This window comes from Oryza glaberrima, chromosome 7 (assembly GCF_000147395.1).
Source record: "Oryza glaberrima chromosome 7, OglaRS2, whole genome shotgun sequence".
NCBI lineage: Eukaryota > Viridiplantae > Streptophyta > Magnoliopsida > Poales > Poaceae > Oryza > Oryza glaberrima.
Window position 1 is genome coordinate 11,720,282 of NC_068332.1, and position 21,264 is coordinate 11,741,545.

Consider the following 21,264-nt stretch of genomic DNA (forward strand, 5'->3'; position numbering starts at 1 on the left):
ATGCCATCCGCTGTGGTCCGGCCGTGGACCGGTCGATCTCGGCCGTTCGTTTTGGATGGATCGATCTCGGCCGTCCGTTCCTGTGAACCGTCGCCGTGCACCCGGTCCACCGCTAACCCTAGCCGCTGACGCAATAAATCCTCTTTTCCTTTTCAAAAATAATTCATTATTGCGTCATAATTCAATTAAAATCTATATAAGTGTTTTAATCCGATTTAATCTTTAAAAATTCATAACTAATTCATCTTAGCTCGGATTTGGTTGGTTCAAGTCTCTAAATTTTTCTAAAATTGAGATCTACATGTTAAAAATATCCACATGTACTGTTCATGCTTGTTTATGTGCTGTTTTGGTGTTTTGCTCTTTTCTGTTTAGATTCCGACGTTTCCGGAGAGTCCGTTTTCGCAGGAGAAGAATTTGAAGAGTTCCAAGGCCAGCAAGGCAAGTCACACAGATCCCAAACAACCCCTTTGAGCATGTTGATCCCGTTTAAAGCTATTGTTTCTATTCAACTATTGCATTTATTTTCGAATGTCATTGGGTGGAATTAACCTATTGTTTGTTATAGCCCTTTTGTTCTTGATTACTTTATTCCTTGATACCTTGGGTTCTTATAAATTGACTAGTTGAGCTTTATATATTGGTTCAGCTAGATATTAGATGTGATTGCTTAGCCATGCTTAGAAACATTAGCACACTATTGGGATAACTTATGACTCCCTATTATTTAATGATGGCTTAATGATAACTCATGATGGTTAATCATGATTGGTTAATTAATTAATTTGCCAACTAAAACCTGTTAATGGTGGGTTGTGAGCACATGGTTTTGATGGTCGTGCTCATGACAATTAAGGACCGGTTCACGAGTTTCGGTTGTGAAACATTAACCGTGCCAACCACAAGCCAGCGTGGGCAACGGCTTTACCTTTTGTATAGCATAGTTCATTGCGGGGCACCAGACTGAGAAGTGGCGGAGATAAGCCCACGGGGGTCGCTGGGGAGTCCATGCCTTGTTTATAAGGGGGTGATTATGATCCAGGAACGGTGCGCTGTGGTGGATTGTGTTGTGCGAGGGGTACTGTCACAGCTCCTTTCTGAGGTACCGTGGTGGTATCAAGGCGCATGGTGACATGTCGTGGGGCTGTGTCTTGTGGGTACAGTGGTACACCTCTGGTCAGAGTAAAACTATTCGAATAGCCGTGCCCGCGGTTATGGGCGGGTCAAACAATGTCTTTCGTGATTAGTCTCACACCTCTCATCATAATAAAAGATACTATTAGCTCCTGGTTTGGAATGGAATATTCCTGGTTTGGAGATAGAACTGTGCAGCCGGGATTGGTTGTTCAGAATGGTTGGGCCTATGCAACAGGGTATGTTGTATAGCGTTGGAATAATATTGTTTAATTATTACTCAACTGTTTTACTAAATTCTGAAATGTTTATTAAATGCTGTTTATGCAAATGAAACCCTATTATGCCATCCTTTGTTATCCTGTGCACTTGCATATTTGCTGCGTGGCTTGCTGAGTATGTCATATACTCACCTTGCAATCATTCATCAGAGGAGGAGTTCTACAGTGATGCTGATGGTGTGGAGGATTAGGTGTAGCCCTGGTCAAGCTGCCTGTGGAGTGGAATCGTCTGCGCCGTTTATCTTATTTTCCGCTGCTTAGATCTTTATTGATTGAGAGGAACTATCTACCTCTGTAATGACATTTTATTCGCTTATTAATTAGAGTAATAATTGTACTCTATTATCAATTTGTTATTGTGTGCCTCGGCTGATTCCTGGACGAGGGTTCGCGCACATGTAAGCGTTTGGAATTTTGGATAGAAATTCCGGGCGTGACACATATAATCATATTGGGCACCTATTCATGCTTGCTGGTAGCATTGAGAGTCAGATCATATCAAAGGCGAGGATGCATGACCAATGTGATTTATCTCCTATTTCTGAATCCCCAATATACTTATGTAATGATGATGTGCAAACATTGGAGGAGCAATCTTTTGTCTCCCCTGTTACTAACATTTTGCAGGAAGATCAGCACATCCAAGAAAACGAGAATGGTATACTTGAGAAGAAAGAGGATGAAGCACCTGCGATGTCTGAAGAAAGTTCGCAAGGTAAATTAAATGGTGCTGAGAGAAATGAAGGTGAGTATTCTCAAGGTGAGCTACACTTGTCCACTTTTCATGCTATAGTAGAGCAACCATTAGTGGAATCAATTGCTGAGTTGCCTTTGTCACAAGTTGATTTACTTGCTGTTCCTTGTGATAAAGAAGAGTTGTGCGATAATGCTTCACTTATATCCATGCCACAACTAGTGAATGAACTTGCTATTCCTGTTGTTAATACTAACTGCGCTGATTTTAAGCATGTTGTTCACATTGCTAATAGAGTAGCGGAACATGAATTGACATCTTCATTAAATACTTTGGGCTATGTTCAGTTTGCTGATTTTCATGAGCTCGATAATTTGAAGGAGAAATTATTTGCTAAGTCTGATTTGCCATGTCCAAGTAACGCTATTTTTCATCTCTTTGGTGAATATAATGATAGAGGAATATATTTGGTGCATAGAGTTTACATCTGTTCAGATTTAGAACCTCCTGTACATGTGGATAAAACATGCAAGCTAAAGAGAAATGTTATTGCTAACAAAATTATCTCGAGTTTGTCTTGTTGTGATTGGAAAAAACAGGTAGTTTTAAATGGACTACACGAAGAGCATCATATGGAAAAACCGAGGACGGTTTTCCGTGAAGAAGGGGAGGATGATATGACCATGGCTACCACGGATGCAACCATTGCTCACATCATGGATGAACAAGAAGATATCGAGATCAAGTACTCCACCTACTACACTGTTGACTTCAAACGGCCGCCGAATCTGCATACGACCTCCGTTTTCAGCCCGTGAGTACTTGATGGAAAGCTCTCAGAGCCCTCTTTTTAACGGATCCAGCCTCTTCTCTGAATTCCATCTCGTGTGGCCGGAATCACAGGAACAAGGTGCTGCGTCACCTATAATGGGCCTATGGGCTTGTAACTTCATTTGGGACCCCGGCCTAGGTGGGGCCCATGTGGGGTGCACCCCAAGCTGGTGGAGCACGACCCTAGGCACCCCTAGGTCATCCTCCCACCCCTATATATAGCTAGTTACCCCTTCAGGGTTTCTGGGGTTTTGATAGATTAAAGTTTAGCCATTGCTACTTGCTTGCAGCGCGCGTGTCGGCTAGACCGTCCGTCTGCTTGTTCTTCGGAACCCCAACTTATCATTTGTATTAAATTCCTATTTGCAATATCAGATTGCTTTTATCTTGTTCTTGCTTGTTTCTTCGATTTGCTTGCAGGAATAGGGTTGATCTGCACCGGCAAGATCAACAACCCACGGAGAGGTGTATCGATCGCTAAGGCGCAACACAACGTCTCGTACGGTTGTAGTCGGATCGTCAACGTTTCTCCCAAATCGTAGTTATCACAACTCACCGAAAGATCGGGCCAACAATAGCCTTGAGTGTCGAGAGGAACTCAGGGTTCATCAAGAGTGCTGGGGCTACATATCAGAGGGCCATGAATTATATATTCCATGATTTGATCGGCTTGTTGGTTGAAGTTTACATTGATGATGTGGTTGTTAAGTCAAAAGAGGTAGAGGACCACATATCCGATTTGAGGAAAGTTTTTGAGAGAACAAGGAAATATGGCTTGAAGATGAATCCCACAAAGTGCACTTTTGGTGTATCGGCTGGTCTGTTTTTGGGTTTTCTTGTTTATGAGAGGGGGATTAAAGTAACTCAGAGGAGTATTGATGCCATCAAGAAAATTCAACCTCCAGAGGACAAGAATCAGTTACAGAAGTTGATCCGCAAGGTAAATTTTATTAGAAGGCTTATTTCTAACTTATCTGGGAGATTGGAACCTTTTACACCTTTGCTAAGTTTGAAAGTCAATCAAGAATTTACTTGGGGGGCAGAGCAGCAGAATGCTTTGGACAATATTAAGGCATATTTAAGTTCCCCTCCGGTGTTAATTCCACCACAAAAGGGAGTACCTTTCAGATTGAATTTGTCAGCTGGCGAGAAGTCAATCGGCTCAGTTTTGATCCAGGAACTCGAAGGCAAGGAGAGATCTATTTTCTATTTAAGCCGTCGGCTCTTGGATGCAGAGACAAGGTATTCTCCCATGGAAAAGTTATGCATGTGTTTGTATTTCTCTTGCACCAAGTTAAGGCATTATTTGTTATCCAATGAATGCACCGTGGTATGCAAAGCCAATGTGATCAAATATATGTTGATGGCTCCGGTTCTCAAAGAAAGAGTTGGAAAGTGACAGAATTTGACCTTAGATATGAATCACCCAAGGCAATCAAGGGGCAGGCTATAGCCGATTTTATTGTGGAACATCGTGATGATTCAATCGGCTCGGTTGACATTGTGCCTTGGACTTTGTTCTTCAATGGATCGGTTTGTACTCATGGCTGTAGTATCAGCTTGGTTAAAATTTCCCCTCGGTAGGCAAGTTTTGAGTTTGCCTATACTATCAAACCTTATGCAACTAACAATCAGGCTAAGTACGAAGCAGTTCTCAAGGGGTTGCAGTTGCTTAAGGAGGTTGAAGCCGATGCTGTGGAGATCATGGGGAATTCTTTGTTAGTGATCAGTCAATTGGCAGGGGAATACGAATGCAAGAATGATGTATTGATGATCTACAATGAGAAGTGCCGGGAATTGTTGAATAGTTTTTGGCTGGTAACTTTGAAGCATGTCCCTCGAGAGCAGAACGTTGAAGCTAATGACCTGGCTCTGGGGCATCAGGATACAAGCCGATGATGAAGGATATCGAGATAGAGGTGGCTGCAATCATGGCCAATGATTGGAGGTATGATGTTTTTCAATATTTATAGAATCCATCTCAATCGGCTTCACGAAAGTTGCGTTATAAGGCCTTGAAGTATACATTGTTGGATGATGAGTTTTATTATCGGACGATTGATGGGGTATTGCTTAAGTGTTTGAGTGCCGATCAAGCTAAGGTTGTGATGGGTGAAGTACATGAAGGTATATGTAGTACTCATCAATCGGCACACAAGATGAAGTGGTTGCTTCGGCGCACGGGATATTTTTGGCCGACAATGTTAGAGGATTGTTTCAGATATTACAAAGGATGTCAGGATTGTCAGAAATTTGGAGCAATTCAGAGAGCACCAGCATCGACTATGAATCCTATTATCAAACCATAGCCATTCAGAGGATGGGGAATTGATATGATCGGTCAGATCAATCCACCTTCAAGCAAGGGACATAAGTTTATATTGGTGGCAACCGATTATTTTACCAAATGGGTGGAAGCAGTTCCTTTGAAGAAAGTTGATTCTGGGGATGCAATTCAGTTTGTAAAGGAGCATATCATCTACCGATTTGGGATTTCTCAGACTATTACAACCAATCAAGGATCAATCTTTGTATCTGATCAATTTGTTCAGTTTGCCGATAGCATGGGTATCAAATTATTGAATTCTTCACCCTATTATGCACAAGCTAATGGCCAAGCCGAGGCATCTAATAAGAGCTTGATTAAGTTGATCAAAAGAAAGATATCTGATTTTCCTCGGCAATGGCACACACGATTGGCTAAAGCATTATGGTCCTATCGGATGGCTTGTCATGGATCGATTCAAGTTCCTCCTTATAAGCTTGTTTATGGACATGAGGTAGTTTTACCATGGGAAACTACAATCGGCTCAAGGAGAATAGATCTACAGGATGATTTACCAGCTAATGAGTATTATAATCTTATGGTAGATCAGACAGAAGATCTAGTCCAATCCAGATTGAGAGCCCTTACAAAGGTGACTAAAGATAAGGAACGAGTTGCTCGGCATTATAACAAAAAAGTGGTGCCCAAGTCTTTTTCTGAAGGGGAGCTAGTTTGGAAGCTGATTTTGCCGATAGGAACTCGCGATAATAAATTCGGCAAGTGGTCACCGAATTGGGAAGGAACGTTTCAAATATACAAAGTTGTGTCCAAAGGGGCTTATATGTTACAAGGACTTGATGGTGAAGTTTATGGACGAGCACTTAATGGAAAATACTTGAAGAAATATTATCCAAGTGTTTGGATCAATTCATGATCGGCTAAGTGTTGACATCGCCTTGAGATGGCCGATATAAGGTATATCACCCTTAGTGGTTTTTTTCTTATCATAATTGGTTGTGTTCTGCCGATATATGATGGTCGATATAGATTATATCGCCCTTAGTGCTTTTTTTTCTTATCATAATCGGTTGTGTTTTGCCAATGAATGATGGCCGATATTTGATATATCGCCCTTAGTCCAAATTATAATTTTATCAATGCCTTCAACATTGCAAAATTAGGGGGGCAAGTATATATGAGAAGTCTGGATTTCCAACGCAAAATTCAAGAGCAAGCTTCACAAGAGAAAAGTTATTACATCCCAAAAGTTAAGTTTCAGAATTAAATTACAAGACTTAGCTCATCCAGACACGTATCTTTGGATGGCCGATATTGCCCTTTGCCTAATTTGATCTACTTCATCTATTGTCTTGGCATCGGCTGCATTAGTGCTAGAGATCGGCTTCAAAGACTTGGTCAGTTCAGTCATATGCTTTACAGATGCTTTCAGCTTGGATTTCTGATCTTCGATGACTTTTGGCAAATCGGCAAGCTTTTCTTGTTCAAGAGCAAGTTGTGCATTGCGTTGTTCCAGTTTGGCTAGGAGTTCTATCTTCCGGTTATTCAGCCAATCAATGTTAGCTTGAGTTGCACTTGGACCAGCCTCCAATTCATCCAGCTTAGCTTTTTCTTCGTTGATGGATGCTCTATTGGCTTGGATGGTTGCTTCAAGATCTCTTCTCTCACGCCGATCGGCAATCCTCTTTTGAGCTTTTTCAAGCTTAAGCCGATGTTACTCAAGGTATGCTGTTGGAGTGATGGCATCAGCTAGTTCATCCGGGATCTTGTCATGAATTTCGTTGAGTCTGTCAAGGATGGATCCGCAGCTTGTCACCAAGGTTTCTAGAGAGCCTTCATGCCTTTTTGAGATATCCAATAAAGTTGACTTGGTATCATCGGCTAAGGGCACCAGAGCTTGGCTTGTTGTTTCTTCCTCTTCATCCAAGAATGGCCTAATGTCAAAAGAGAACATATCGGCTAAAACCTGAAAAAGAATATATTTAATATTATGGGTTAGAAATTGTAAGAAGACAGACCTAAAGTATATACTTACAGGGATAGCAGGAGCTGGTGATGCTACTTCTTCTTCTTCTACATGGTGACTTCCTACAGCCGATGGAGTGTTTTCACTTGATTCAGAGACAAGAGTTGGAGGTCGAGGAGGCTGAAAACATAGGTACAAGTCAGCATCGGTTACTTAGAGAATAAAAAAGAAAGTTGACATGATTAAGGAAGTTAACCGGTGGAGATGTCCCCTAAGGTTTCTTGGAAGCCACCTTCTTCTTCTGCAAAGTACAAAGTCAGAAATCAGCTTTAAAGTATGAGGGCAATGGATAAGAGGAGATGACCCTTGGCTGGTAAGTGGGACGTATTGGAGGTGATGGTGTTCTCTAAGGACTAGGTGAATCAGTTGGAGGAGTATGCTCCCTTGTTTCACTAATGTGTTCAGCTGCTTCGTCCACCTCTTCTGCCATTGCTTCATCTTCCAGGAATTCAGCTACATCTGGATCAATGGCTGGTAGATCGTCGGCAGCAGTCTTTTGTTTCCTGGACTTCTTCTTTGCAGCCGATGGTGCAGCAGCCGATTTTGCCCTTTTCTTTCCAGCAGCAGGAGCAATCGGCACACGAGGCAGGCCATGCAGCAATGTGGAGGTCTTAGGGGGCATTGTAGCCGATAACTGGAGGTGTTAGTCCACCACCATTGGCAGGAGTCCTGGAGCATATTGGATGTCTACAACGCTGTTGCTGTGATGAGGAGGAGAAGATTCTGTTGTCTGCAAAAGAAGAATTTACATAAGGTTAAAACTGATACATCGGTTTGCAGTTAACAAAATTGACAAAAGAAATGATTCTTAGTTGAGGGACAGCTTTAGGGAAAAGATTTGTCAAGTACATGGAAGCCAGTTGATGGAATAAATGTTTCTTCCACTCTATCCACCATCGGTCAAAAGCTACACCTCTCAGCATCCTAAAATTGATATTGTTGATGCTGCCCAAAGGTGGTCTTGGTAGATTTAGCAGCCGATCCATCATGAGCAATGATGTGATTTCTCCTCTACTTTGGATTTTGTCAACAAAGAATAGGTTGATTGGCAGTTGACCCATGCCGAATTGCCTTGCAGCACTTGTCGGATGATAAAATTCGTAGGTCATTTGGATGTTTTTGCCCTGGTGAATACCGACAGGAATGATGCAAGGGCTGATGGCTGCTGAGAATACTTCTCTGGATTTGTCATATTTTTCGGAGTTGATTTCATCAAACCGAAAATCGCCTAGTAGCTCAAAAACGTCATGTCCTTCATATGCAAACCAGATTCTACTATTCTTGGGGAACCCATCATAAAAGTTGTGGAACCACTCTCCGAAGGGCTTAGCCGATAGCCTGGATGTAATGCTGACCGATGCTGCTTCTCCAAAAGACATACATCGGCGCATGGTGCTCGTTTCTCCATCATCATCGATGATCGGCTCAAATCTTGGAAATCTTGCATCGACTAATGGTGGCCGATTGACAACCATCCTGGTGTGCAAATTTAGCCAGATCCGCAGTAACCACCATGGACCCCCTGTACCGAATAATTCTCCAGAGGCTATCTTGTTAATTGCGGTATTGAGAGTCTGATATAGATAGCCTAGCAAGTATTTTCCAAGGGGGAAGTGCTTCTTTTCTACCAAGTTCTCAGCTACACGCTGCCAGTTTGCGGTAGGACCACAGCTTGGACCGCAGAACAAGAATTTTTCGAGCCACATCATAAGGAAAGCTGCATGTTCCCTTGGAGAGACCGGCCCAGTTCCCATGTTCTTCGGAACATAACTTGTCCAACCGCCTATGCTTCTAGTCTTGAACTCGTGGGTGAGTTGGGTATCCAAACTAGACAAATTAGCCGATGAAGTGACATCTAGCCCGGTGATCATGATGAGATCTAAGAGGGTTGGGGTCATCGGTCCTTGAGAGAAAAGGAAGGTATTCATGGCTCTGGACCAGAAGTAAGAAGCAGCTGCCATCATAGGCTCATCTCTTGCCATATCCGCTGCAGTTAAGGCCAAGGCTTGGGATATGCCGATTTCTTCCCAGTGGGTTGATTTGGTAGCCGATATCCTCTTATACCAAGCAGGCCAAGCTTTCTTCGGCCAACGGCCAGGATTTGAAGGTGTTCTTCCAGCAGCTCAGATCTAGGTTAGCAAATCTAAAGGGAATTTGGTTAGTTTCTCCATTGATAAATTCTGTGGGGTCTGGATTGCCGATTAGGCCAAGGAAAAACTGGAATTCATCGGTTATACAAGGAACCGCAACTTGGTGGGTGAGATGCTACAGAAGAAGAGAAATCGAGGATTGAGCGGAAGAAGAACCAATCTTGTGCAGTAAAGAAAGGGATTTAGCCGATGGTACTTGTCACGCCCGGAATTTCTATCCAAAATTCCAAACGCTTACATGTGTGTTAAATCCTCGTCCACGAATCAGCCGAGGCACACAATAACAAATTGATAATAGAGTACTATTAAACATCTAATTAATACTCGCAAAATAATAAGTTATTACAAAGGTGGATAGTTCTTCTCAAAAGAATAAAATTCTATGCAGCGGAACAATAAACAAAAGACTAAACAGCTATGGCGGCTCCACTCCACAAGCAACTTGACCCGAACAAAGCCTAATCCTCCTGATCATTACCTTCAGTGAAGTACTCCTCCTCTGATGAATGAATATTGCAAGAATGAGCATATGACATACTCAACAAGTCACACAGCAAATATGGAAGTGCACAGGATAACAAAGGATGGCATAGTATAGCTTATTTGCATAAACAGCATTTAATGAACATTTGAGAGAATAGTAAAACAGTTGAGTAATTAAGCAATATTAAATAAACACCATACAACACACCCGTGTTGCATGGGCCCAACCTCATCTGAACAACCAATCCCGGTTGTACAAATCAAACCTCCATACCAGGAATATACCATTCCAAACTAGGAGTCAATTTAAATATCACAGGTTATCACCATTAATGACTAGTGTGAAACTAATCACGAAAAACATTGTTAGACTCGCCCATAACCGCGCGCACGGCTATTCGAATAGTTTTACTCTGGCTAGAGATGTACCACTGTACCCACAAGACACAGCTCCACGACATGTCACCATGCGCCTCAATACAACCACGGTACCTCGGAAAGGAACTGTGACAATACCCTTCGCACAACACAACTCACCACAGTGCACCATACCTGGATCATAATCACCCCCTCTACAACTAGAGGCATGGACATCCCAGCGACCCCCACGGACCTCTCGCCGCTTCTCAGTCTGGCACCCCGTAATGAACCATGCTATTCAAAAGGTAAAGCTGTGACGTGCACACGTCTATGGATCACGTGTGACGAGAAGTTGTGGCCCGATCTTCTCAAAGGATCCATGAACTTGATAACTATCACCGGGAGTCTGCACACGCGACGAACTACCGAGACAATCACCCTTCCACGTATCGACGAAGCAAGCCCATGCAATCACACCATAAAGATGTGAAGGCACAAACTAGGTGAACCGTAGTTCGGCGTTCTACAATTCCCTCGAGAATTGAAAGAACAAATTTGCAAGCCTCTCGAGACTCACATGGAAAGAAGAACTCAAATAGTTTGTATTTCTGAATTGGCAGCCAAAAAGTCCCCTTGTCATCTATTACATGGCTATATATAGCACTAGTAGAGTCTTTAAAAACATAAATGAAAACATGCAGTAGGAAGTCACAATAATCCTTGCATTCATGGCCTAGTGGAGCTCTCTTGATGTTTGGACTTCATTTGCATGCAGCTCCACATGCGAAACAACAATTTGAAGGTTTTATTTACTATGTATAGCAGCTGAATGGTTCCTCTTTGCTATGCACGTCCAGGCTCCTTAGTCCATATATTTGGAGGGCAGAAACCATCATCATCCCATGTCCGTTCGTGCACTCCATCATTCCTAAGAACATTAAAACAAGTACTCAAAAGCATAGACTCATCCAAAGTAATTTGATTAGTTAACACAAGGTTAGCGGCACCTGAGAGTGAATTTCCTTCTCCAATTGTTTGGCTCTGCTCCTTGTAATTGGACCCACTATATCAGATGCACGTTTATTAGGAGGTGGGGAAGAGTGGCTGCTAGGGATGTCCTCATCAAGCTGTTGCCCACACTGGCTTGTGGTTGGCACGGTTAATGTTTCACAACAGTAGCTCGTGAACTGGTCCTTAATTGTCATGAGCACGACCATCAAAACCATGTGCTCACAACCCACCTTTAATCGGGTTTTAATTATCAATTAGTTATCATAACACGATTAACCATCGTGAGCTACCATTATATATAACCATAAATAATAATGTAGTGTGATTCATCCCATTAATGAGCTAATGTTTCTAGGCATGGCTAAGCAATTATATATATAGCATTTAGCTGAACCAAACCAATATATAAGGTTCAAGCCAATCAATTTATAACCCATAGGAAAATAAAGTCATCTTTGGCCATAATTAATTGGAAAAGGCTCCCCACCTGATGACATTCGAAAATAATGCATAAGTTGAAATAAAATATTAGCTTTAAACGGGTTCATCATGCTCAAAGGGTTGTTTGGGACCTGTGTGACTTGCCTTGAGCTTCTTCAAACGCTTCTGAACCTTCCTCAACGTAAACGCTCTCCTACGGAACGTCGGAAACTAAAGCAAATGAACAAAATCAACAAAACAGTTAAAAGAACAAGCATAAACAGTACATGTGGATATTTTTAACATGTAGATCTCGATTTTAGATGAATTTAGCAACTTGAACCACTTGAATCTAAGTTACGATGATTTAGTTATGATATTCCGAAGTTTAATCAGTTTTTCACCTAATACAGAAAATTATTAAGATTTAAATAAAATATTTATGATGTCAGGATGACATCCCTGCCGGGCATGGTTCTGGACCACACAACCGCCGGCGAACAAAGGCACAACGGCGCAAACAGAGAGCACCATCACAACGAGCACGACGAGAGGAACCCACCGGTGGTGACGACGACGACAATCGATGAGAGAAAACGGCCGGCGACAAACTCCGATGGCGACATGGCTCGGCTTGACGACGGCGGCGACTCTCCAGCGGTCTTCGGCGACTGCGAAGGGGCGGACAGGATGCTCCTCCACCTGGCGAATCCGACGGTGGTGACGGAAGGCGGCGGTGACGATCACAGCGGCGGCTGAAGCGGCTACGGCGGCGTCGGCGCTAGGGTTTCCGCGGCGGCGGCTTGGTCTTGAGGCAAACGGAAGAGGACGACTAGGGGATGCTTTATATAGGCATGGGTGAGGGAGATCGGACTCCAAACGAGAGGATTTGAGCCGGAAAATCCGACGGTTAGTTTGGAGAGATAAACTCGAAAATGAATCCAAACTCGCATCGAACTCAAAGGGATAAAATCGGATTTTTGGGGAAAGGGATAGAAGAGGATAAGGGAAACAAATCTCCTCAACTAATTTTAGAAATGCACATGAGGAAAGGCCGGAATTGGAGGGGAAAAACCGAGCCAATTCGGTCTCAGGTCGGCTGACAAAGGTTGAAGAAGAACAGTGCACAGGGAAGCAAAGTAGACTTTCGGTCTTAGGCCGGCTGAAAATAAAACAAAGAAAGAAAGAGAAGGGGGAAGCTCGGCTGGGCCAACTTGGGCCACACAGCACTCGCGCGAGGGAAGAGAGTTGGGCTGAAAACAGCCCAACGGCTTAGGGGAAGATTTAAAAACTTTTTTAATTAAAATAATTCGTGAAATGATGTTTCATTTATTAAAAATACTTTCCTTACTCAAATAATTCCCAGAAAAAAATCTAAAAATAGATAAACAAGCAAAGTATTTAATGAAATTTTATCCAACTCAGTTTTATGTTGCGATTTTTCCTAGATTATTAGAGTTTAACTTGTAAGCTTTTAAAATAATTTCTAAAAATGCATTAGAGAATGAATTATTAAATTAGGCGATTTTCAGGGCATGACAGTACTTACCTCGACATATTCGGCGGCCGATGCGCTTGGTGGACTGGCAGAGGTCGACATTGCCAGTGATGAAGATTGGAGTTGCGGAGAATCGCCTTTGGGTCGCCGGAAACTTCGAAGTTGTCGCCGGAGAGCTCAAGGAGGAGATCGGGGAAAGTTTTCACTAGAGTGGTTAAAACGGAAGCTGACGCCGTGAAAAGTGCAAAGCGGTGGTTACTATTTAAAAGGGAGCGCGGTAACAGCCAAAACAGAGTCGGTAATGGAAACCTAGTTTTAATCGAAAGGCGAAATTGAGCAAATCTGCCACATTACAAATATAGCGGACTTGTGGGGCATGTTTTAACGACCAAATTTGGTAAGACATGAACCAGGTTCGGCATTGGGATCGAAGCGGATTCGGCAAAGAGTTAGATTCAAATAACAGCGTGCGCATCGGCTGTGAAGGCATCGGCTAGAGTCTGAATCGGTTGAAGATGATCGGATGAAGGACAGCCGATATAGCTGATGGGGTTGATACAGCCGATTCCAGTGGCGATGGCTTTGGGGCTGTTTCTTCTAGAATCTATCAACGTGTTTCACAAGGATTGCCACGATGGAGATAAAGCTCTCGGAAAGGCAATTGTATTTATTAATTAGGATATTTTTATAATTTCCTTAGAGATATGTTTGGGCAAAAGTCTGCCGCAAAGACTTATGGTATCTTAGAGTTTGTTAGAGATAAGAGTCGTGTCCGGCAAGGACATATTTTGTAATCTCGGGTATAAATATGACCCGAACCCATGTAGTAATTAATTAACACACATTCAATAACAATTTCGGTGCATCGCCACCCTGTTTACTTTCGTTCTATTTCGACGAGTTTTTGCTTTCGGATTGAGCTGCATCGATTCGATCTTCAACTCGAGGTAAACTTGTCATGGCGGCTTGTGTTCTCCGGATTAGTGCTTCCATCTTTATGACACTCTAATCCTGTTTACGTAATTCGTCGAGTTATCATATACACGTTACAATCTTTGTTAGTTGCATTATATAACTTGTTATCGGCTAGTTCTTATTGTCAGGAAGTGACCGATAGCGTTATGTTTCGTTATTAAGTTAGATTATATCGTGTATCCACCATCTCTTAGAGGTTTTCATCATCTTATTTAGATCCCACAATTATCTTTATGCTTAATGCTGCATCGGTTGAGTTCGATCTGTTGAGTTTTACTTCTAATTGTGATATCTGGCTTGTTTTATGATTATCGAGAGAGATAGTATTGGGGTTTCAGCCGATCTTACCTGATTTAGCTACTTTATATCTCATATGCTTAATTAATATGCTAGATTTGCCCTTTATATTGAGATCTTATTGCATTAAGTTATATTAGGCTTCTTGTGTAATATATTCTGTTTGTCTTGATATCTTAATATAGAGTGGTATCGGAGTATTAGCCGATACATGCTATATCTATTTGATCAGCTATGCTATAAACATCTATATAATCAGTACTTTACTATATATTTCGACTTAAGTGATTTATACTGTCTCGGCATGGCGACCGATATATCCCAATCACTTAGTTTAAATATGTATTGAAGTAAGGATTATATGTTGTCAATATCTACAGCCGATCGAGTATATTTAGTATTATCTTATTTACTCATGACTACCGATCGATTCAAATATGACATCGGCTTGAAGATAAATGATATGTCATCGACGACCAGCCGATCGGCTATCATTTATGGATTTAACCGTGGTTTTTTTTTCTTGTCTTTCTTTCTTGTTGATTGCAGGATCAAATCAACTGGCACGCTCACGAACCTAAAGGCAAGATTTTGGACCTCCACTGAAGTTAAGCGGATCTTCCAGGCCAGTGTGTATTTTTCACATCAACAGACACGCATGAGGAGATATATCGACGTGGCGGTGGCGTGGCCGGCGATGTAAAAAACAAGACATATAGAAAAACTGAATCCTTACCGCGTGACCTAAAAATTAGCAACAAAAAGCGAATGGAAAAAAAGGAAAAACAACTAAAAAACAAAACGGACAAAAAAATAGCGATGTAAAAAAAGATGAAAAAAGGCAATCGTAAAAGACCACGAGGAAAGAAATAATAATAAAACAGATGAAAAAAAGCGGAAAAAAACAAAAAAAAAGGCAAAAATAAGAATACGAACGAAAATATATCCGGAAACGTTACTTATTTTGAGGTAAAAAATAATTAAAAAAGATGAAAAATACTGGAAAAATAAAAAAAGGCGAGAAAAAGAAAATAGACGAAAATATACGGGGAAGCAGTACTTATTTTTTTATTAGTTATATATATAGATATAGATTTTTTTTCTAATATTCCCTACATATTCCTCATTTTTTTCTTATTGCCCCTATTATTTTTCCTTTTTTTTCTTGTATATTTCCTCATTTTATTTCCTACTTTTCCAAAATTTTCCCCGTATTTTTTTTCTATTTTTTCATTCATTATTTCTTTTTTCATTTTTAAGCTTTTTGTTTTTATCTATATTTCACCAATAACAGTCTTACATCCTACATACTTCATACTTCATACAAGGTCAGGATTATCGTCGTATTTGGATCTAACGCTTCCAATTACTCCGACATGCAACCTTTATTCTCTGTCTAGTAGCGGTGTACCCCCTCCCATATTCTTTCCCACGCCACCCACATCTGGTGCTACTCCGCGCCTCCATGTCGAGGACCGTCGAAGCCAACGACCTCGCCGATCTCCTCCGCGCGGCCGCTGCCCAAGCATCACGAATATAGGCAACTGCCGACCAGAGCTGCCCCCTACCATCGCCACGCGCATCGCTGATCTACTCCGCGTCTCTACCTCGGGGGCAGTTCCGCGTCTCTACCTCGGAGGCCACACCGTCGTCTCCATGGTGCTACTCCGCGCCTCCATGTCGAGGACCGCCGAAGCCAACGACCTTGCCGATCTCCTCCGCGCGACCGCTGCCCAAGCATCACTGATATAGGCAACTGCCGACCAGAGCTTCCCACTACCATCGCCATGCGCATCGCTGATCTACTCCATGTCTCTACCTCGGGGGTGGTTCTGCGTCTCTACCTCTAGGGCCACACCGCCGTCTCCACGCCACAACAGACAAGCGCCTCCAAAACCCACCGTCGATTTGTCTGCACCACCACCGACTGTCAAGGACAAAAAAAGTTCATAATAGAGTAAAATAATACTCCCTCCATCTACTTTTGATAGTCATATTTCATCTTGGCACACAGACCAATGATAAGTAATTCTGTTTATCATCTATTTAAACATGCTACTAGTCATTCCTCGTAAACAAGCGATTCATTAATATTTATATTTCTCGATGCCCATGTAGCCAATCATGTGTGGAAGAATGGAGAGTCACGCATTAAATCCGAGAAAGTCATTAAGATGATAGGTTGTTGGATTGAAAAATATGCCTATCAAAAATAAATTTTTCAGATTCGAAAATATGACTATAAAAAGTAGATGGAGAGAGTATTTTAAGAAATAGTCTATAACAGACCTCCCTCCCCACCGTCGATTTGTCCGCACCACCACCAACTGTCGAGGACAAAAAAGTTCATAATAGAGTAAAATAATATTTTAAGAAATAGTCTATAACAGACATCCCTCCAGAACCGCGTAGCCAGCCCATCCGACAGGCGGGCCCACTTACACATATCACACTTACACTTTCGTCCTCGCTTCGTGTAAAAGGGTTAACTCGGGAGTGATATGGTAGGAGGGAAGATGTCTTATAAGTTAGTTCCACTCATGTTAAACTAGTAAGGTGGTACTAAACATGCACACACTGCTCACATGGGGCACACTGACTTCATCCTAATTAGGCTAGGATGTCACATAGTCATCGGCACAAGTATTCATAATAAACAATCAAGCAACATTAAATAAGGAGCTACCCTCCTAGTTTTAATAGTATGTTTATTTTTTAAAAAAATATTGCTATATTTTTCTATAAATTTGGTCAAAGTTATAGATATTTAACTTGGAAAAAAGTTATGGCGTTTTATAATTATTAAATGGAGGGAGTAGCAATCCCGATTAAATATTCATGCTAAGCTTTTGTTGATTACGCTTTCAACTTGTCACATGAATCACTTTTTGCTTAACCAAACAGAGTGAAATGACAAATAAGTTGTGATAGGTCCAGGTTAGTAAAATCCCGAGTTAATGAAATCACACAAATACATTAAACAGCTCAAAGGCAGAGAACTATAGAGCATCCGAAGAATATTACTACTAGGATAAGGTTCATCAACCCTGTGTTGACCGGCTTGAATCATAGTACAAGATCATATTAAAACACATGGACGATGATAACGAAACGTAAGACCTCCATCCTTTGAAGGTCTGATTATTGCTCGAGAGTTACCTCCACTTCAGCGCCGTCTTGTACCTCGTCATTTGTAATTTCAGCCCTGCTTTCGGTTTCCCTCGGTAGAGTGCTTTGGATACCAACAGAATCTTTTAGGAGTATGTTCCTAGATTGATAATCTGTACTGTAATACCCATCATTTTCTTCGGAGAAGCTTAGTTGCCCTGCCTCTTGGTTGGACCGAACAGTGATGCTGCCAATCTCAGAAGCATCTTTGCTCACTGCATTCCATTCTAACCTCCTTAAGAAACATTCTTCAATATCATTGGGCGACACATCATCGTCGCTGCCGTAGCTAATGTAAGGCAACCGGAAATCAATTGACGTGTGCCTCCTGGATGCACCAATCGGCTGTTCATTGACAACATTTTGTTGAAGGACCTTGGCAACATCTTTTTGGCTTTGAGAACCATCATCTCCAAAATTGTCAGTGTCACTACCACTGTCACCACCTTGTTCAACATGATGATGCATCTCATCAAGTTCATCAGATGAAGATGACTGAGATGAAATTGCTGAGTATTCGCTTTCATCATGCTCACGTTCTCTAAGCGTCTTGAGAATCAATGTCTTGAGAAGATTCATCACTTGAACAGCATGCATCAGAGCAGTAAGAGGATCTGACATCTGAATGCAAGTGAACTATCTCATCTTAGCGCACTTGCATCAGCATACAATTGATCACGTAAAAAAATTCTTATGGTAAGAAAAATTACCTGCGTCATATTGGGTGCAAAGACCATAGCGACATTTCGGGCATTCATCTTGTTTGACTCCTCTTCCTCGACAACATCAGCCATGAATTCTACAACCCAGTTAAGAAGTGCAGCCTGTGTCGGAGGAAGAAGCCGTACGAGCTCAACACATTCCTCCTCTGTGTTGCAGTGAAGAACTTGCTCAGGTGAGAGGCTATCCAGTACACCCTCAGGGAGTTCTCTGAACCAGGCCTGAATAAAATTGTGCAGCATACGTACTTAAAACATCAAACTAAATAATACTAAATGTTAATCCTTAGTGTGTGTGTTTTAGATCAGTCCCATTACTTAGTTGAAAATGCTTAGGGTACTGAACATTAGTAATCTCATCATTTCCATGGTGCCAGCGTTTCTGATCAGGAAGGCTGTTTAAAGATTATGTAGACTGCATCCCAATCAGAAGTTCTTTGTAATTTATTCCTACGGAGATAACAATTTCTTATTGAAATTCGAACGCGCATAGAGGGAAAAAAATTAAATGACTACAGTTTCAGTTAAATAAATCTTCGGACTTACATCTTAGTTCGACTTTAAATAATTCTTTAATAACATTTAACTAAGGATCATTCTTTAATAGCATCTTACTTTGCAAATATTGTTATTACTTAGGAAGTTATTTACCGGACCAATCTCCATTAATATCCAGGTATTTAACCTTGTCGAGAAAAGAAAGCTGCCCTATGTGGGTACATTCTTTTTCTTAATAATTAATGGGCACTGAAGAACTAAAATGACACTAGGATTTATTACCTTAATCAAACTTGCCAAGCAATGCACATCGATGTCGTCGGGCACAAGGCCCCTGTTAAGCTGCTCCCTGACATTCTCCTCCTGGCTGTTCTCAGGGGTGATACGGAAGATCCCTTCTGCCTAGATAACGAACAAAATTAAATTTACTAACTTAGCTCACATCGAGACGCCTAGCTCCGAACTGAAATTTCTCCAAAGAAAAATGGATTAATGGAGAATTCCAGTGAGAGAGACTCTGATTTGTTGTTCATACAACCTTGAGGCCATCCTGCGCGTACAGCCTCTCCTGCATGAGTAACAGAATCTTGGGCACCGAGTTCCCGTTGTCGTCGAAGCAGCACTGCATTGACTCAGGTGACACGCCGAAAACGCTCGCACTGCACGGAATCAAGAAGAACATTAACCGGTAAATCCAACGCCGAGAGACATTAACCGGAGGAATCATTGCAGGCTTAGATTTCGCCAGCGCGCGCGGCAGGGCAGGCATACAGCATACGGAGTATACTAGTACTGACCTGGCGCTGGGGACGTGGCCCGGGATCTCGAGCTCGAACTCGACGGGGAGGCCGAGGAAGCCGTTGAGGCGGTCGAAGGTGACGTGAGCGACGTGCCGGACGTCGGTGGGCCAGCCGATCTCCATCCCCCACGCGACTGCTGCCGGGTCGTCAGCGTCGGCCATCTGGCACGGGAGCACCACCGACCTGCGTAGCGCGGCGAGTAGCAGGGCGAGCACCTGCCCCTGCTGCCCCTCCGCCTTCCCCTCGCCGGGTCCTCCTCCTCCCGCTCCGCTGACTCCGACTCCAACTCTTCCTCCGCCTCCGCTGCACCCATGATTGGACACCAGCACCGCCTCGCCCATGGCGACCGCTCTTCTCGTCTCCTCACTTCACTGGCTGTCGAGCTGAGCTAAGCAACGGGACAGCATGTGCTCCTCCAAGTGGGGAAAGAGATGCTCTTTTAAAACGCAGCAGCGCGCGGTGGGAGGATGCTTTTTTAAGCTTTTGCGTCGTCTTCGTGTTCGCGAATCGCGATCCGCTATTTTGAAATGGGGGAGACCGCGTGGGGCCGAGCGCCCAGACAAAGAGGGGTCGAAGGGCTCCAACGGCTGTCTAATTCAAACTTCGGGCATGTTTGCATTTTAGTACCTCAACTGTTCAAATACCAAATAACTGAAGGACCACATCCAAACAGACGTTCAAAACTGTTCGGCCGTTTCCAAGGGAACAAAATTAGCAAAATCTGCTATAACACAAAAAGTTTGTGGTCTTTATCATATGACACCTTAGAAACGTGATAACGCTATTGGACATTCCAAAAAAAATAGTAATTAGCTACCGGACATCGCGATCATTGTTTAATTATTTTTGATCCTAATGAAGGTAAAAACCATGTGGAAAAGGCAATCCCCCCGACCCCGCGGGGGGAGGGGGGGTGCTTGTACCCTAATTGGGTCTTGTTTGAACCATACCCAAGCTGCTCTCCATCCCCCTGATCACTTCTCCAAAACAATAGAATTTGCATAGCGGTGCCGACGTCCACAGTGCCTACAAACATCTGCCCATTTCCATCTTCGTTTGGAGAGAAAATAATAAAACAATGGTCACGGTATCCCATAATTAATTATCAGTTTTTCGGGTGCCCAACAACCACAAGTTTTCTAAGTATCCTACATGAAAGGCCACAAAATTTGGATTTCCTATAGCAAATTTTGTCAATAAAATTTAGTGCAGCCTGGCTGCAAAAGGGCTTCCAATGCTGCCCTGGTTTATGTATTCAACAACAACTCTTGCCATAGTCATTTTGTGGTGAAGCTTATTGCTTGCTGTTTGTGGAGCACCTGTATGTGCTTTTTAATGTGCATGGTGTTGGCAACTCTTTTTTTTTTTTTGGCAAGAAGACAATCACGATCAGGACACCTAAACGCCTTGCAGTGATATAGAGTCGCCAACCACCCCGATCTAGTCAAAGGACCAAATCAAGATGGATTTTGCAAACTAGACCGGCTAGCGGAGCCGATCTAGGTGGAACAAAGGATAACCACCCGTCTCGTGGGCAAACGGAAGATTTACGGGACAAACCTACAAAGGGGTATTACACTCTCGCAGCGACGGCGGACGGTTTATGGCGCAAACCAATAAAGATGGACTAAACTA

At 42.5% G+C, this 21,264-nt stretch overlaps 1 protein-coding gene across 1 annotated transcript; it reads right to left on the reverse strand.

Annotated features, from left to right (window-relative positions):
- Positions 1-17,238: 17,238 nt before the first annotated feature.
- LOC127778537 (rho GTPase-activating protein 5-like) lies at positions 17,239-20,091 on the reverse strand. Its single transcript, XM_052305158.1, has 5 exons — positions 19,627-20,091; positions 19,368-19,488; positions 19,112-19,231; positions 18,323-18,553; positions 17,239-18,233 (listed from the first exon to the last, which is right to left on the reverse strand). Exons 1-5 carry the CDS (start codon positions 19,968-19,970, stop codon positions 17,586-17,588), a joined length of 1,464 nt encoding a protein of 487 aa, XP_052161118.1. The 5' UTR covers positions 19,971-20,091; the 3' UTR covers positions 17,239-17,585.
- Positions 20,092-21,264: the final 1,173 nt, after the last annotated feature.

What these genes read in the sequence shown, in the direction of transcription:
- LOC127778537 (XM_052305158.1), bottom strand. Translation starts at nt 19,970, where the DNA reads ATGGGCGAGGCGGTGCTGGTGTCCAATCATGGGTGCAGCGGAGGCGGA. An exon ending in ACGCGCAGGATGGCCTCAAG is followed by an intron (nt 19,232 to 19,367) that starts GTTGTATGAACA and finishes TTCGTTATCTAG; the next exon opens with GCAGAAGGGATCTTCCGTAT. An exon ending in TTGCACCCAATATGACGCAG is followed by an intron (nt 18,234 to 18,322) that starts GTAATTTTTCTT and finishes ACTTGCATTCAG; the next exon opens with ATGTCAGATCCTCTTACTGC.